General features: G+C 45.6%; 1 protein-coding gene across 16 annotated transcripts in view; it reads right to left on the bottom strand.

The window, feature by feature from the left end:
• Positions 1 to 15,602, bottom strand: part of ppfia1 (PTPRF interacting protein alpha 1) — a 61,219-nt gene that overhangs the window by 31,698 nt on the left and 13,919 nt on the right. For 10 of the 16 annotated variants that reach the window (XM_035525758.1, XM_035525762.1, XM_035525769.1 and 7 more), the window contains exons 3-14: positions 11,028 to 11,129; positions 9,203 to 9,367; positions 9,007 to 9,081; positions 8,068 to 8,169; positions 6,597 to 6,818; positions 5,790 to 5,936; positions 4,484 to 4,618; positions 2,263 to 2,313; positions 1,376 to 1,459; positions 1,069 to 1,200; positions 480 to 542; positions 272 to 354 (exon numbers count right to left, since the gene is read on the bottom strand). In XM_035525758.1, coding sequence (XP_035381651.1) covers positions 272 to 354; positions 480 to 542; positions 1,069 to 1,200; positions 1,376 to 1,459; positions 2,263 to 2,313; positions 4,484 to 4,618; positions 5,790 to 5,936; positions 6,597 to 6,818; positions 8,068 to 8,169; positions 9,007 to 9,081; positions 9,203 to 9,367; positions 11,028 to 11,129 — 1,361 coding nt within the window. The remainder of the gene's footprint in view (positions 1 to 271; positions 355 to 479; positions 543 to 1,068; positions 1,201 to 1,375; positions 1,460 to 2,262; positions 2,314 to 4,483; positions 4,619 to 5,789; positions 5,937 to 6,596; positions 6,819 to 8,067; positions 8,170 to 9,006; positions 9,082 to 9,202; positions 9,368 to 11,027; positions 11,130 to 15,602) is intronic. The other 6 variants (XM_035525767.1, XM_035525771.1, XM_035525770.1 and 3 more) reach the window with 1 other exon arrangement.

A 15,602-nucleotide genomic window follows, 5' to 3' on the forward strand; every position in this document is an offset into this window, starting at 1 on the left:
ATAGCATGATTGTCAGACTCAAGAGCTTCAGCCATGGTTGCACCAATATAGATAAAACTATGGTTAATTTCTTTAAGAGCACCCTATTTTTAAAATATGGCCACCAAATGTGGCCTGCCTAAGACTGGTGTGGCTAACGAAGCAGCAGTGGAGCAAAACAGAATTAGACCTTGCCAGAGTCAAGACACTTTTTTGCTTGTTTGTTTGTTTTTTCCTTTTCTCTGCTGGGCTATGGGGTGGAGTTCTGTCAGTGCATCACAGAGCAGCTCACCCCTGCTGCAGCACAGAGTTGTTCCGGCTCCGGTCCTGCTCGCCCTCTGAGCGCATCGTCTCGATCTGGATCAGCAGCTGCTCCTAGACGCAACATGTAAAGCACAAACTAAAGACTTGGACAGCATGTGATTCTAACAGCAAACAGCCCTGGACAGCAAGACCACACAATGTTCTGTAAAACTGACAACATACATGAATGCACTCACTTTGTCATGGTGAGCTTCCTCAATTAATTTCTTTGTGTGATCCAGCTCCCTGATCAGGGCATTCTAAACAAGAAACAAAATAACAATATGAATAACAATAAGAGAAGAGAAGCCTTGTTGAAAGGTGGGTCAAACAGAAGTTAAATCCATTCAGTCTTCAGGAGGTTACATTTTATATCAGCTATCTTTTTTTTAATTATCTTTATTATAACAATCAAAGAAGTTATATTAAAAAAAGATAATTAACAGTCTGTTTCTAAATATGTTTCCCACAGTATTTAGCATTGTGTTTCTCTTGCTAAAAGGCAATGAATGCAGTGCTATGTTTTATTACAAATGCTGCAAGACCACAGACCAAATGGGACAGACTAAAAATGCTGAGGTTTTCAATTGTTTCATCTTATATTATTAACCACTTTAACTGACTGTTGAAAAAGACTAGAGAAGCCCTAATTTTTATTTATTTATTTTTTTACATGTAGCTAAACCAAGATCTGTGGCTCAAGCTGCCACTCAGTCACACAGCCTGAGTGGCAGCTTGTTCTTTTAACCAAAGGCGCATATGAGTGGGTTTGGGCCCCAGCATTACCTTATCCTCCAGGGCAGCCATCCTCTCCTTTAGATGGAGTTGTAGTCTCTCATTGGACTCCGAGAGAAGCCTGTCCACTGTCTCAGACAGACGTTTGTTGTGCTCCTCGTTCATTTTCTCCCGCTGACGGGCCTTCAGATCACAGACACACAAAAAAGTGAAGAAGCATGCAGCCTTTAGCACAGGCCATCTGAGAGGGAAAGAAAAATACTGTCCACATGTGGAGCAGATTCCAAGCTTCAGCCTCATAACCAGGAGAACTTTCCAAAGAGGTGACTGATGGGTGGGCTTAACTTTGCCCTCTCACCCTGAGCAGTTCCTGGTTCTTCTCCTCCAGCTGAGCTTCCATTTGCCGCAGACGCTCCTCCACATTCCCATGCCGCTCCTCAGCCTGCAGGTGGGAAACGGTGCCGTGAGCTTTTCAGAAACCTCCCCTCGACTCAAACCATGCAACAGCAACACAGGAACAAGCAAACGAAACCGCCGCACACCGGAGGGGAGGGACGGCAAACATATCCAACACAGACAAACAAGCCAACATTCTCGTCATCCAGAACTCTTAACAGAAAAGGACAGTCGCTGTGACAAGCAGTCTTGCCAGAGAGAGAAGAAAAAAAAAAAACATGCAACAAGAAGCAGAGTGCAGGCAGCAGCCCAGCCAGCATGCCAGCTTGGCACATGCAGAGAACGCGGCCCGGGGGGGGGGGACTGTGGTCTGAGCGAGGCCCCCATGTCCTGCTCACGCGCAAACCCGTGCAGTACGGCAGCTGAGCAGGGAGAGGGGCCTTACTACTTTGGTTTTTCATTGCTCTTCTAGGCTTCAGAGTGCTCATGGAGGCCTATAGGAAACCTACTTATTGTTGTGAAGACACGGTCCAAATTAGAACTGCCTGATCTCCAGAAGAAAAGTACACCTCAAGCACTCTGAAGCCTCTCAGTGCTGACTGAGAGTGGACCAAGAGCTACGGTGAGATGCCAACTTCATATGACAAGGCTGCCTACAGAAGGCACGCCTTTCCTTTTCTTCAGTGCCAGTGGTCTGGCATGCTTCCTGTTCTGCTCAGGATGCATACGAGTGAGAGATGAGTGAAACAGCCAAGGTGGGGGGAGGTGAGAGAAGCAGGCAGATGACAAGTATGGCATTATGGTTTGTTTCTTTTTTTCCCCTCTTTGGGGGGGAGGGACACAGTGTACCTTCCTCTGGGCTTTAGTCTCCTTAGAACCACTGCCCACCGAATGGTCAGGCTACAGAACAACCAGGCCAGCAGGGGCAGGACAGCAAGATGGGACAGACGAGATCATACACAGACAAGGAGAGAGAGAGAGAGAGAGAGAAGCAGGTAGAGATGGCACGAAAGAGACCTTAGTGCAGAAGTAGTAGTACACGACTGAGGTCAGAAGCATTAGTGCTACATATAGTCTAGGGATTGAAAGGGACAAACAAGTGAAAGAGGGCAATAGGAAGAAAGAGAGAACACAGCACAGTACAGGTCACTGTGAAGGCTACGCTGACGCAGCAGAGTGGAACAAGCTTTAGATAAGCTTTGTTTAGAATCAGACTTGTTTGAGGGGGGGAAAAACTGATTTGCTGGTCTGTCTAAATTAAGGCACAGAGGGGAGGACACGGTTGTTTACAGTTAAAAACAGAGACACTGCAGTACACTGCGGGGGCAGGAGAGGGGTTGTGCATAGGGCAAAAGAGCTTAAAAAGCAGAACTGCAGACTGGAACAGCAGAAAGTCCCCCAGCACACTGGAGAAGAAGTGCTCATGAAGCAGGGACTAAGATGTAAGGGTTACCACAGGACAGGAACGTTCACTAGACCACAACCAGCAGAAAGAGATCCAGACCCTGAAGCCCATCACACACCATTACAACAACTGTCCACACACACACACACACACACACACACACACACACACATACACACACACACATACACATACACACACACACACATACACATACACACACACACATACACATACACACACACACACACACATACACACACACACACATACACACACACACACACATACACACACACACACATACACACACACACACATACACACACACACACACATACACACACACACACACATACACACACACACACACATACACACACACACACATACACACACACACACACACACACACACACATACACACACACATACACACACACACACACACACATACACACACACATACACACACACACCACTTGACAGCCAAACACCAACTCTGGTTAGCCAAGCAACGTAAAAGGTTCAGTCACTTTATGAATGTTGCAAAAAAAGAATAAATAAGCAAACTGAACAGAGCAGTGAACTGGGAAGAACATTCTTGAAAAGTTCCCAACTCAAGAGTTTGGGTTTGCTGGTGGGATCTGGTGGGGTTTGTATGAGATGGTCTCTAAACTATATGAATGAATTTAAGGAACAGCAGAGAAACGTTTTGTATTTCATTTGGCGAGTGCTGGACAAAATCCCCATTTCTGGAAGAGGCCTGTTGCTCAGTCTTTACTGCACAGAGGTACTGACCATGGGCTGTGCAGGCATTTCTCACTGCACATCTGAGCAACCTTGGCTTTTGCAATAACAGCAACAGTGAGGAACTTGCATGTTATTAAAGGATATTAAAAGCAGCATTAACTGTAACCTTTGTTATGATTATGATAACAAATTATTAAAAATTTGTCAGAGTTCATGGGAAAATGCTGATCATGGAATCAGAAGCAGAGATAGGCTTGACAAACTAGCCAGACTGGAAGTGCAAGGGGTCTGTCTGACACAGTGACTGTAACTAGAGTGGAGCTGTATATGGCAAAGGCTGGACTAGCTGTACTGGACAAACTCAGGCTAGGCCTGTGTAGGGTAGGGCAGGCCAAACCAGTAAACACCAGGACTGGGCCCACACTCAAGCCAGGTCTGGCATTTTCTGTCTTGCAGTGACTTTACCCACCATAGTCTTTTATACTGGCGCAGGTCACACTGCCTTTTCAGTTCATTGCTGTGTGTATGAGACAGCTTATATAGCAGAGTTATTTCTAACTGTCCGAGAAATTCTGGTTTGATGAGTGGCATGTGCAGAGTGAATGACTCATTATATAATGCAAGTCAAAGCTGAGTGAGGTAATTACCAGCTACTACAAACCAGTATGTACCTGATATATAAAAGTCAATGAGTCTCAACATTTTTAACAGTTCCTCCCATCAGACCTTTTTTTGCTCAGATGCTTGCTCATTCACTCACTCACTCACTCCAACCCCTGACTTCATCCTCTCGCTCACTCATTCACACCCTCAAAAAAATGAAGGAGAGGTTATTTTGGAATGGTGTAGCACAGTTCACACTGTCACCCAGGTATCTATGGGAATGACACAAAGAATCATAAGCAGACTAACCTTAGTGAGGGCGGCTACTCTCTGAGCAAGCTCCGCCTCCACTTCGGGGAGGGTCTCGGCCTTGCGGATGGTCTGCTGCAGTTTTTGATCGGCCAGCTCAAGCCTCTCCTGCAGCTGCCTGTTCTTCTCCTCCGTCTGCCAACCAATCAAATACAAACACACAGCATGTCAGCGTTATCCAAAAAACACAACAGTAGAATAGCAACAGCAATTTAAATACGACAGCTCATCTGTTTCGTGTGCTGTTTTTGAAGGAGAGACAGAAAGAAAGAAAATGTTTCTTGGTTAGAGTTCTCACTTCTCTATACAATACTAGCCTATATAACTCCAACCAATGTGTCATTTCATTTACACTACAGCTGTTACTCCACTGTTACCCAGTCAGTCAACGCACCTCATCAATAAAAACGCAAAATCGCATCACTCTTTCGTGTGCTCCGACTGTCCCTGTCGATCAGATGGGTAGTTTGGGAAGAGGGTGGAGCTATAGTAGGCTTCCAGGGAGCAGCTTTTTTAAAGCGGATTGCCACAAAAACGACAGTTCATCCAGTCATCCCTCAGCCCCAAGGAGGAGGTTACAGTTCTGCATGCGGTCCATGCAAGAGAATATGGAAGAGTATGTGAATAAGGCAAGGGAGTGAAACCAGAAGGTTTTTTCAATCGGGTGTGTTTCTTTGAAAGGATTTCTCTATAAAGCAGCAGGGGTGTGTGGCACTGTATGGAGGGCCCACTGTGCTGAGTGTCCTGTGAATGGTGACTACATTGTGGAGGCTGCCAAAGCTGCCAAGCTCCGGCAGACCCTTCCGGACGTTCAGTGCAGAGTCCACCCTGACAGGACACTCACAGCGGCCCCAGAGCCTGCCGTGACAGGACGTTCACAGCAGCCACAGAGCCAGCCCTGACAGGACACGAACACATGCAACTACATGTAGGAGGGAGTACTCTCTGTTTCTAAAAGTCTCTCATCTCTTCCATTACACACATGACTCCAAACAGCACTGGTACTGCTTAAAGTGAGAACCATGTCTAGTGAGACTACCACGCAGTAACAATCTCTAAATAACCTAAAGGGAGTCACGTTGTCAGTGGCATTAAATGCACTTCCTTCATACTGTTAATGGCGGGTCCTGTTAAAAAGGGAAACAATGAATGCAGGAGCACAACAAGTAACTTTAGTTAAAGATATCTGTATGTGAAACATGAGCTTTGTGGTTGCTGCCCATCATTGGATGGAGTGCGTTCGATGCTGCCATTGGCAGTTTCCAAACAAGCGGAGGCGTGCCATAAAACAGGGTTCGGGCCCCACCTGGCAGAAGAGGGACTCCTTGTTGGCGAGCTCATTCTCCAGCTTATCGTTGAGGTCGTGAACGGAGGTGGCCTCTCGCTGTGCGGCCAGGTAGCGCTTCTCCAGTGTGGTAATGCGCTCCTCCATGTCCTCCTTCTGTGCAACTGACTACAAGACAGAGTACCTTGAAAGCCACCCCACTGGCAGTCATGACACCATTTACATTCACCGTTTATCTCGAGCAACTTACATATTTGTAAGGTTAGAGTACATCTGATTACAGTATGTCTGCTGCCTTGGGAAAGGAAATCATGACCTTGGTGCTAATATCCTGCTGCCCATACTCTACCAAGTGAGCGAATGGGCCACAAGCAGTGAATGAATGTCTGTCTATTGAATATCAGTGTAAGTAATCTAACAGCAGGATGGCACAATCAATCAATCAATCAATCAATCAATCAATCAATCAATAAATAAATAAATAAATAAATAAATAATGCTTTTTATATGTCCCTATAAGGACATCAGTGAGCAGATGCTGATTAGACTTAGCTCCATGCAAATTTGCTATGTTCCCCATCCCATCTCCTGAATTAGAGACAAAAAGATTAACAAAAATCAAAAGCACTGAAAATAAGTTGCTTTTTATTTACCAGCACATTCAGCATCTTTTTTGCCTTTAATCTAAAGAGCCTGAGAACCACGCAAAACCATTCAGATTTCACTTCAAACATTTCCAGAGGACAGAAGAGGACTGTGCATCAGGAATGCCAGGTTTTGCAAGCTACCATGAGCATGCTCAAGTGTGCGTGTGCATGGGCTGCTTACCTCCCGTATGTCCCTCTGCAAGCGGGTGTTTGTGTCCTCAGATTTGATGAGGTCTTTGCGGGCCGTGTCCAGGTCCTCCTCCAGCTCGGCCACCCGGTTGCTGAGGGACACCACGCGCTCCTTCAGCTGCACGAGCTCCTTGCTCTGCCTGTCCATCACTTCCTGTAGGTCGGCCACTTTGCCCACCTCGTCATCAGGGCCCAGTGAGCCGTCCGACGACCTCTACAGTGGACGGGAGCATGCCGCAGGTTCAGGAATGACACAATCACAGCCCTCACAGATCGCTTGAATCCTAAGTTTCACATAGGTAATGTATTTAGGTTATTTTTTTCCTCTTAATAAAATGCTGATACTCAAGCCTTATATGAGCTACATCAGGTGTGTTCAAGAAGGGAAACCACAAAATTGCATAATGGAACACTTATGAAGCATCCAGGAAACTGTCTAAGCACCAAGCTTTATCACAGTCCTCACAAGCGACCACGCATCAAAAAAATGCCCTCTGTGGATTAACTGGATTAACTTGTCACAGGTTTTATGAGGCAAGGCCACTTTCGAGGTCGCAGCTCTATGTTTACACCAGCGTTTCCCAGTGCAGCATTTCCCATGTTCTGCACATAGTGACACTCGTCCACCACCAGCAGGTCATCAACTCATTAACGAGGGCCTCGGAGGTGTTTAAAATAGCAGCGCTGGAGAAAGGCAAACAGGCAAGTGGGCGGCACGGGGCTATTCCGGGAGTCGGCTGGGGAACGGGGAGCTCACCAGGCTGGACGGGCCACCCACTTCTGGACTGACGAAGACGATGAAATAAGCCGTTTAACAGCCCACGGCAGCCCTGCCTCAGCCCTGGAATCTCAGTTACACTGCAGAGCCGTTTTCAGTGATTAAACCAGAATCTTTGGTATGGACTGTGTTTGCAACACTGGTCACCAGGGACAAGGAGAGGTTCTGCCTGTCTGAAGCCAAGATCAGTAAGTCCTAAAGGTTAAACTCTAATGAACGCTATGTAGAGTGGGAAGCCAGGGAACAGCTACATTCAACCACCCACACACAGGCTAAATAAGCTCACCATCATATGACTTATATTAGCAGTGCAAATAAACAGGGGTAGTCATCTCCCACTCACTTTAATAAGTATTGCAAAGGGAGAATGAACGAGCATGCAGTTAATATGGCAAGAGGCTCTGGTTTAGGGTGCGTGGTTTGACCCAGACACTGGTTATTTTAGATCAGTGGATGTATGTAGATAAACCATGATCATGAGAACGCACTGCACGTCACATATACTTCAACTGTTTATTCAGTACAGTTCCACATAAAGTCTCTCAAGGATTCTTACAGTGTGACTGGCACCAAACACATTGCAGTGTGCCCTCACCGGTGACCACAATAAGAAACCTTACTGCAGTTCGACGCCACGACTTGAGGCCTGCACCGTGTGGTCAATGGTGTGTTCGCTGGTTTGTACCTTGCCATTGGTGCTGGGAGTGTTCTCAGAGTTGTGGTTGATTTCATTCATGCCGTCGATCAGCACCTTCTTCTGGCTGTTCTGATCTCGGAGCAGGGCGATCTGAAATGGGAGCAGAGCTCAGAACGGGGCCACCCGGTAGAGTTCCAAGTTCTCCCTGATTCGACTCGCCAGCCAGGACCTCCAATAGCTGAGAACGGGGAACTCTGTAGAGCTGTGGCCAGGAGCTGAGTTTGACACACCTGACATAAATAGTAACGGACCCGCACAACCGTGCGTGAACAGAACATGGGGGAGAGACGGACATCTGAACCGCCCTGAAACTCCACAGCGTCTGTAAATAAACCTCATCCTGACGAGTTTGTGAGAGGGCAGAAGACTGAGGGATCTGTGGGCCATAAAAAGCAGCTTCATATGCTGGGAGACAGCCCTAAGGCCCACTATGGGACTCAGGGTGTGCATGACGAAGGGAAAAAGAGCCTTTGTGTGCTACGGTTCACTGGCTTACAGTCTACATTTAAAACACACATGTGCACGTACACACCCACCCACCATATGAAATCTAGGTCATTCTCTGATCATGCCCCCAGCCTATTGTCAACCGTAATCCCATCACTCTGAGCATGTGTATGGAAGAGCAGGGGGTGTGCTTATGAACCAGTAAATGCAGAATGAGGAAGGGAGATTTTTGCACCTTTAGTAAACTGTTCTAAATCAGAACTAGTCCATGTGTTGTGCAGACACTCTCCAGGCTAAAGTATTAGGAAACTCCATGCTGTGAACTGGTTTGTCCTGAAGCTTAGGTTGGTAGGTGGAGTGTGTGTTGGTGTTTTATTTGTTTTCAAAAACAGTACAGATAACACTAACTGGGATCAATTTTAAATCAAGAGGACAGGAGAGCTATTGTTGAGTTTGTGTGCATGTGCGCGCGTGACCTACCTCTTTATGAGAGACTGTTAACTGTTCCTCTAATGCACTGCACCTTTCCAGAGCAACACGCAATCTCTCCCTCACCTGCAAATAGAAAAGACAGAAAGGCAGAGAATAAGAAGAACATTTTTCCCCTCCATCAGAACCATATGAGCTCATTAAGAGATTGTAAATGCAAGTGTGTGCTGCTGGTCTCCTGTGCTACCTTCTCATCAAGGGCTTTGTGGTGCTCAAACAGAGACTTCAGGGCCTTGAGGACCTCCACCTCGCTGGAGACGCCAGCAGGAGACTGGGCCTGCCTCTTCACCACCGTCATCCTCAGAGAGCGCTCATGGCGGGACACGAGACACTCCAAATGCTCCAGCAGCAGCTGCAGGAAAACAGCAGGGAGAAGTCTGCCATCAAATTCTTTCCATGTCAACCTGCATTTCTCCATTACAGCAATTTTTGTATCACCTAAACAAACAAAATGTGATGAATGCACAAGCATAGCTGGGGTATGTGTGCATACACGAGTGCATCAGCTTGGTGTCAGGGAGTTCAACCCCACCATTCTGAAGCGCTCAGTGGGACTCTAAGCAAGGCCATCCGGATAACAAAGCCGAAACCCATTCTCCAAGACTGGCACTAATCCCTCGCTCCAGAGCCCCACCACCTACCCACCCACACCCACACACCCGCATGGCCTCTGGCGCAGTGCCAACTGTGCCAGGCGGCTGCTGAATTAGACGGATTAGATGCCTCCACCTTCTTCCTACCAACCATCTGGGGGCTTCAGAACAACGACAAAGGGTGCGTGATTCTGGAACTTTCCTAGGACTGAGGTGAGGTTGCCAACCTTGATCTAAAGCCCCTGGACAAATGTGAAAGGGGTTAAGGGTTCGATTTTCTATGCTTCATTATTCATTTGCATGACTGAGGAGCAAGCAAGCTGAATTAAAAGGCAGATTACTTCAGCACCATTTTCATTAGCAATAAGCATTTATTGCTATTGCACCAGTATTAGTCAATTACTGAAAAAGAAACTAGCATGTTGTGTCTCACATCCCCCAGATTTAAGTGAAGAAGTCAATACCACAATAAACCGTGGCACAAAAAAGAATCTCAATACTGTAGTTATAAAGAGGGATTAATATTGGGAGGGGTGCAAAGCAAGGACAATATAGGAATTTAATTTATTTAACCAAGACAGAGAAATAAAATGCCCCTGCCCCAAGGCAAAGAATATAAAGATTTAGATTAGATGAGAAGTATATTCTTATAAGGTCACAATTTACTTTAAGTCCTAGCCCTAGGGAGCTACACTGGGTGTAGATTAAATTATGTTATGTTAACAATGCTCATCTACATGAGTCAAAAAGGAAAAATCAGGAATAGTGAATAAACAACAGCCATGCTGTTGTCTGTCTAGAAAGAACCCTGCCCAGCAGCTTGAGATATTTAAGATGAACCAGCACATCTATGATCACTTAACAGAACTGAAAAGACCCAAAACTGAGATATTAAACACTGAATAAAATCACCGAAGTACAAATCCCATTATGAAGGTCACAAATTCATTGTTTGGTCATGATGTCTTGTGTCCAGCAGTTTATCTGAAGTCAGCCCTGCAGTGCATGCTGCAGGACCACAGGGAGACACCCAGGCCACACCTGCGGCTGCCTTCCCTTTCCCTGAAACCCCACTGGAGTGGCACGGAGCAACCCTTTTGGGGTGAAAGAGCAGGTACTATGGGAAGATTAGCCCATGGCAGACGGATCTGTGGCAGCATGGTCTCCTGTGCTCTCCTAAAGCACTCGACACTTTTGTAAGGAGACAGCCCTCATGAAGTTGCATCTGACTATCACGCCCAATTCCTGGTTTCACCCTAATTTATCTACCTAGGCTTTTTCAATCAAAACGAGCCAGATCATGGACAGATGCTCATTGTTGTGACATTTTGACGTGGCAAAGGCAAAGGTGAGGAAAAGTGATTGGAATGAGAGGGGTAGGGGTATGGGGCAGGGGAGAGTGAACTGCACCGCGCTTACCCGTGTGTTGTTGCGCTCCGCCTTCAGCTCGGCAATCTCCTCCTCCCGCTCCAGTAACTGTTCTCTGCACATATTCACCTCCTTAGTCAGCGCCGCAAACTCCTGAGTGCACACACACATTCACGCATACCGGCGCGCGCACACACACACACACACACACACACACACACACACAACAACAACAACAACATGTCAGCAGAGAGCCATACTATTTTAGTTTTAAAATGTGTTGAACACTGTAAAGAAAAAGGATAGATCTTCCTGTGAAGCCATATAAAGCTATTGGTGATACTACTGACCTAAACTGGAGAAGACAGGAATAGGATATGTGGACATTTTCATGCCGACCTAAAATCACCAGCCAAACAAAACAAAAGTAGCAAAATCCTGCAAGCTTGCGCGCCTCCTTAAAAGGCGAGTCATTCCCATCACCTCCTTGGCAGCAGAACAGCAGATTAAATGCATCATAGCTTCCAGTGAATGGAGGCAGGCCATTTTTCAGCACACAGGGCAAAACTCAAGCAACTAGCCCCAGCATACAGAATGTAAGGATGCATGAGAGAAGCTCTGAGTGTGTGTGTGTGTGTGTGTGTGTGTGTGAGTGTGTGTGTGTGTGTGTGTATGTGTGAGTGTGTTCATTCCCATATGAATATCTGCAGGAAATGTTGTTGCTGGCTACCATTGACACTGCATCCCATTACTTTAAATAGCTTCCCCTTGAAGTCTCGCTGTAGAGGAAGTAAAAGAAGAGACATCGAGAAAAATTACAGAAGTCCTAAGAAAAGCGCACACCAGTTTCAATGTCCTCATGCTGTATTCCAGTTTGCCATAGCCTGATGCCAGTCATGTCTCTGTAGCCAGTGACAAGAGGCAAGTGGGCGGGAAAACACATAATTACAGAGGAGACTCGGATCTGAATTCCAGCAAATTCCAACCAAAGATGCAGCTGAAGCAAGAGCCAAAAACTTCAGGACTTCTGCAAACTCCTCTTATAAACTACTAATCAGACTGTTCCTCTCCGTGTTATTCTAAAAATCCATGTTCCTCTGCTTACAACTCATACAGCTTACACTTATCTGAGACGGTAAACAGTTGAGCACATCATGCTAGTCATATCAAGAGAAAACAGAGAAAACTGAATAAGCAGTCCCGAAGAAAACCCTGAATAAGCAGGGGGATCCTAATGTAACGGAGGTGCACAAACTAAAAGACAAGTTCACTTCCTAACATGCACCAGAGATCACAGAGTAATACAGAGTCAATAAAAAGACCCTTAAGAGTTGAGAGTAGAGAATCAGGAGGCCAATTAGAGGTCTTTGTGTTATTCCAAAACCCGACGGACCGTTAACCGTGACCAAACCGCCACTCAGGCTCATCTCATCTTCCCCTGAAGACCTACCAAACAAGATTACTCTTCTTCTGTGGCCATCAGAACACATTTCCTCAAACTAAAACTGAAAGAGCTCATTAGGAAAAAGTTATTTGGGTGCACAGATGCAACCAAGGAAAGAGTTATTTAAGTCCAGACCATGTGGGCCTTGAATACTGTGTATGGATTAGCAGTGACACCACATATTCCTAAATTGAGCAATGCTGATAAAGAAATGTTTAGTAATCACAGAAGCCCAACCCACCTAACCACCAGAACAGTCAACGGCTGTTTAAATGGGAGAGAGCTTAAATGAGGAGAGGAGAATCTAAAAATTTAACCATGTTATACTCAACAGCATGCCACCAACAACTCATGCACCAAATTTGGGGGATGATTTTCACATTCAATAATCCTACAGTAAAAAGATGAAAAAATAAGGGAAAAATAACTAGATGAACCCAAGTGCAAATGAAACCGTCTATGCATCATCAGTGATCCCCTATTAAGCAATGGTTATTGCAACACAAATGGCAGAAACTCATTTTTGCAGTCATCAAATACTGACACAGCTACCTGCTCCATTAGCAGAGTGGTTTCCTCTGGACATGCTAGACCATGTTTTCCCTTCTCATCAGCTTCAAATAAAAAATGCCAGGTTGCCGGGACTCTCTCACAGGCCACCCTTACCATGACCATACATACTCACGCTCTCTGCAGCAGCAAGGATAAAAAACAAAACCTGCTTTCCAAGTTTCAGGCTAACCACCAACCACAGATCACAGCCAAACCCCTGGAGAGAAACTCAGATGCTCGGCATGTTACTTCCTTAAAATCTAAAAATGCCAACAAGGCAAAATCCCTGCTGATTTAGGGCCCTTGCCCCTCGGCAGAGGAACAATCTTCTTTCTTAGGACCAATACTCCTTATTTCTGAACTCCTGCTGTGGTCTTAAGAGCAGTTTCGTCAGGCTTTTTCTTGGCCAGCCCTATTTTGACTCTTTCATAGCAATGCTTTGTTCCCATGTACATGCAAGTTTGGCAATGCAGAAGCTTTACTGCAAGTATTTAAGGAGACAGTTATTTATGTGCTTTCCCAGAAAATATTTTTTGCTAACTGAAACATATTAGATTAGTTATGCTTTTTTTTATCCCTTGTTACCCTTGCATTTGATCAATGCCTTAGCCTTGAAGTGGATTCCTGTGTTAGTTATCAATGGGTATGAATATGTAATATTCTCCATGTATTTTTTATTTCACTCTGCCTTCTGTTTGTACATTTTTGCAAGTCAGTCTGGATAATACCAAATGCTCAAATGTAAATTAGCTACCCCATATACTACTAATGCAGGACAGTTTAAAGGGATAAAACTATAATTGACTGCACACTGGACAGCAGTGACAAGAGGTCCTATTATGCTGAATAAAAATGCAGATTCTTTACTGGACAGTCATTAATGAGTGTGAGAGAGTGTGTCTGTGTGTGTGTGTGCACGTGTGTGTGTGTGTGTTGGCGGGGGTTTGTGGCAGCCTCGCTCATCATCTCTCCATGATGCAAATGCACCTCATACATCACAGGCCGAGCAAGGAACAGTTCCAGCTTGATTGGAATCAGTGGAACAGGATGGAGGACGTGGAGGGCTGATGGAAAAACAGGTGGCTGCCTCTGTTTGCTCAAACACGCACTGTAAACTCCGGGCACTTAAGCACCAGTCCCCGCTATGACTCACGCTTACTGGGTGGGCTTTTTGCGTCAGACAGTAGCCTGTCATCCCATCACCAGCGTCCAGCCTTCAGAGGAGCGCAAACAGATGCTGCAATCGAAACCATGCCAACGGATGAATGATCGGAACCCAAGTGGCATAAATCTCCTAACCTGCAGAATAATAACCTCACATCAACCTCAGAGGCCCATTGAGGCGTACACCCAAGAAGAGAGCTAGATGCCACTTACAGACTGAAGCTCCCCCACCGTTCCCATGACATAGTCCGGCTGCAAGGGAAGTTAGTGCTGATGGGAGCCATGGTAGAGTGACACGCCCCAGACCATATACTAACACTCCACCTGCTCTCAGTATCGGCTGTGTGATGTCACTGGAGGGTTGTTGGGGCAAGGCGGGCCAAAGCTAGGGATCGAATTCAGCATTCTTAGAGACATGGAGGGGAGGAGTTGCAAATCAGTCAGTGTGAGATGTAAACAGGTCCTGTTCACAATCCAGTTTGTTATTCTGTAGAGGTATTCGTTCAACAGGCCCAACCAACTAATGAGCAGGACCATTTTCTTGACACAAAAATACTTCTAAAAGAAGTTGTTTTGTGTTCTAGCTATGGCATGATACCTCAAAAAATTCAATGGAAAAACATTTCCTTGATTACTCAAACTAAAACTGAAAGAGCTTATTAGGAGAAAGTTATTTGGGTGCACAGATGCAAGGAAAGAGCAATTTAAGTCCAGACCATGTGGGCCTTGAATACTGAGTATGGATTAGCAGTGACACCACATATTCCTGGATTGAGCAATGCTGATAAAGAAATGTTTAGTAAATCACAGAATCCCAACCCACCTAACCACCAGAACAGTCAACGGCTGTTTAAAAATGGGAGAGCGCCTAAATGAGAAGAGGAGAATGCCACCAACAACTCATGCACCAAATTTGGGGGATGATTTTCACATTCAATAATCCTACAGTAAAAAGATGTAAAAAATAAAGGAACAATAAATAGATGAACCCGAGTGTAAATGAAACCGTCTATGCATCATCAGTGATCCCCTATTAAGCAATGGTTATTGCAACACAAATGGCAGAAACGCATTTTTGCAGTCATCAAACACTGACACAGCTACCTGCTTCATTAGCAGAGAGGTTGGAAGGTATGAGTTGGAATGAAATAATATTGAGAGGGTTGTTGGTGGATAAGTAAAGAAAGGCCCCTCTTGCATAGCTAAAACATTTCACTCAACAGTAGTGAACAAGTAAGTGACTGTGAAAAAACTCCAGGTATGTGTTATGCCATTTGCGAAACATCAAACACAAGAAGAGGGCGCAATTAGGAGACAAAGGTTAACTATTTGGCTCTGCAACTGGGCAGTTAAGGGGATGAGGTTTATCTGTTTAAGGCGATCCCAGGCAATGCTCTGTGCCCACACAAGCAAGCTGCACGGCATCATGAAATATGCAAGAGTGCATGCAGAGCACTAATGAGGCA

Source organism: Electrophorus electricus, chromosome 4 (assembly GCF_013358815.1).
Source record: "Electrophorus electricus isolate fEleEle1 chromosome 4, fEleEle1.pri, whole genome shotgun sequence".
NCBI classification, from domain to species: Eukaryota; Metazoa; Chordata; class Actinopteri; order Gymnotiformes; family Gymnotidae; genus Electrophorus; species Electrophorus electricus.